Here is a 3,000-nt window from a genome sequence, read left to right on the forward strand (position 1 = left end):
CCCCCCCCCCCCCCCCCCCCCCCCCCCCCCCCCCCCCCCCCCCCCCCTCCGGGAGTCAACACCGACACCACACTGCTGGAGACCCAGGACGTATTGCTGGACCCACTGGAGGGAAGGGAGGCACGGGAGAACCAGAACCAGGACTGAGAGGGGCAGACTGTCAGACCCTGCTGCAGTAAAATGAGAGGATTTCTAAAGGGACTCCGGAGCTCAGAAACACTACCTCTTTAGTCCACAGGGACGACAAAGTCAACACATAATTTAAGTTGCTGGTAGTGACTTTAAGTACAAATCTGAGGTACTTGTGACAGAGTATTTTCTCATTTTGGTATTAGTACTTATACTTAAGTAAATGAGCTGAATACTTCCTCCACCACTGCCTTCCAACACCTTTCTCAGTGATTCAGCAATTAAGCGTATTTCCTATATGTCCATTGATCTCTTTAAACTTACACTATGTCAGTAACAGGAAAGTAAACGGAGCCATGATGAAAATGACATATGGAGGAGGATGAAAGGGAGGGGGAGAGAGGGAGACAGAGGGAGATTTGTGGCCTAAAGGAATTCCTTTTTTTAAAACTCAGCCGAGAAAAGCAGACAGTTAAACACAAGTGTCCAGCAGATTTCTGAGCAGTCTCAACAGGCCAGTGAAAACACACAGACCTCAACTCATTCAAGGTAACACCATCACATGCTGGCCTTCATCGGGGTCGCTGTGGCTCACAAACAAGACGAAGGAATGTCTGTTATCAGAGTAGTGATGCAGCTCAAAGCAGGAGAAACCAAATCCACCAGTTAATGCAGATTAAATAATCACATTAAGAAAAACACCGTTACTGCAGCGTGGAGCTGAAGACTCACACTGACGGGAGCGGAGATGTTTGGGTTAATCACAGCCTCCGACAGATGAAGGAAGGTCGTCTGTCTGATCGGGATGTTAATCAGCCTCCGAGCTCGAGTCTGAAGCTGTATATTAATCTGTCATAACCAGTTTCTGTCGTGTGAAAAGTGCCGTGTGAAAGAGCCAATGAAACCCAGCAGCAATCACTTAGCAGCCATCGATTTAAATCATCCATGATCTCTTATACCGTAAGTCAGAAGACGTGCAGAATTAAATACAAATTTAAATTTTTAGACCAGGAAACGTAGCATCAAGGTAGCAAGAGATATGCGGAGTGGCAGCACATGTATGATCGTCCCCGTGTAACCAGATCACTCCGTCTTCAACGCTCATGTGATCGAAACTCGCTTTAAGGACAACAGAGATTTTAGATAAGTAAAACTAGTTTCATGGAGCAGACTTTTACTTCCCCCCCCAACAGTCTTATCTGTTAAACACAAACTGAAACGTTTTGCAGATTATGGCTTAATTTTAAAGCTATTTGATGTAAAGCAAGCATCGCATTAGAAAAGCTGTTTGGAAATGGCAAAATTGTATAAAACTTCCATAATTGTGTAAAAAAAGTTTTTACGCTCGCAAAACGGGCAATATTGAGGTCAGCAATAATTATCGTGTTCATGTTCAAATATTAAACAATAAGTCAATTATGTAATTTTTGTAAGAAACCAATAATCTGATGTAGTGGATATTTACAACAAATAAATAAATAAATATATACACATACATATACATATATACATATATACATACACGTACACACACACACACACACACACACATTTATTTATTTATTCTCTTTAGACATCTTGAAACATGGCCAATACTAGCTGACATGAGAAAACTGTTAAAACTAATTCCTGAAGATGGAAACATGACTTTGTGTTTCCAAAAAACACAAAGCTTAGAAAGTGGAATCCTTTTTATACATCAGTCATCAGCCTACAAGCCGAATATATTTAAAGTGTATCATATTTTAACGGTTCAGACAAACATAATAAAATCTTTGAGTAGAATGTCTGCTGTCTGTTTTCTCCCTTTGTCTCACACTCAAACACACACAAATGCATTTAAAGACACAAACGGAGACGCACACTAACACACACGGTGAGCCTGCAGCCAGAACTTGGCCTCTTTAAGCCCGTTGTGTTTTGGCCAACATGAGCTCGACAAGTGGATGAGTGTAAAGGGTCCGCTGCTTGTTTTGTTTGAACTCGAGTTGTCATCACATATGAAGTCGAAACAACAGACCCGGGTGATAATGCATCCGGGTGTTGCTGTGATAATTACAGCAACACGTGCAAAATAACTAGAATTACTGCCTGTCTGTTTCAGTTTACATCCAACATGTCATCACTTCATCTTCTCCTATTAATTTGACATTTGTGTTAAATTGTCATAATTAGCGTATGAATCCCTGAGTTATGGACAAAAATGTGTTTTGTAAGATCACAGTGAGCTTTTACCATCAAATTCTAATATCGGGTCATCCTGGATTCCAGGTGGACGTTTGTGCCAAAAAATTTTAATTTCCTCGAGGCGTTCCTGAGATTTCACGTTCACGAGCATGGACCGGACGGACAACCTGAAAACCCGACGCCTCAGGCCACAGTTGTCACCGGCGGAGAGGCATTAAGAGAATCAGATCAAAAGGATTCACGCTGCATGGAAACTGCATAATTATGAATGCCACTGCTCTCCTTGGCAAGACCCGCCCTACATAACTGGTGGGGACAAAGACGATTGGTTGAGATTAGGCATTAATCTTGAGTAGTTAAGGTCAGGACGGTCCTATTGGCCAGGAGACCTGAACAAATCAGGAAACCAGTACATCGAGCATGGACGCCTGGTTAATCGTAGCACTTGAATGCTGCACAGGGCGGGTCTGGCCAATAACAGCAGTGGGATTCATAATTAAGCATGTAAACTAATCAACGATCATCCAGAGCCAGTCGGTTTTGTCTCAGGAACTCACTCAGGACGACGATGAAGCTCTGATTGTCCAGCAGGAGCCACAGTCCGAAGCCCATGATGACGGCCCCGCACAGCTGGAGGACACACACACACACACACACACACACACACACACACACACACACACA

The 3,000-nt window shown here is 43.2% G+C and overlaps 1 protein-coding gene across 1 annotated transcript in view; it reads right to left on the bottom strand.

Annotated features, from left to right (window-relative positions):
- LOC116384149 (CD82 antigen-like) overlaps nt 1-3,000 on the bottom strand; it is a 24,341-nt gene that overhangs the window by 9,985 nt on the left and 11,356 nt on the right. Inside the window, exon 3 of the mRNA XM_031848579.1 lies at nt 2,874-2,946. Within this exon, the coding sequence (XP_031704439.1) occupies nt 2,874-2,946 (73 nt within the window). The remainder of the gene's footprint in view (nt 1-2,873; nt 2,947-3,000) is intronic.

This window comes from Anarrhichthys ocellatus, unplaced genomic scaffold, assembly GCF_004355925.1.
Source record: "Anarrhichthys ocellatus isolate YVR2014 unplaced genomic scaffold, GSC_Weel_1.0 scaffold8, whole genome shotgun sequence".
Classification (NCBI taxonomy): domain Eukaryota; kingdom Metazoa; phylum Chordata; class Actinopteri; order Perciformes; family Anarhichadidae; genus Anarrhichthys; species Anarrhichthys ocellatus.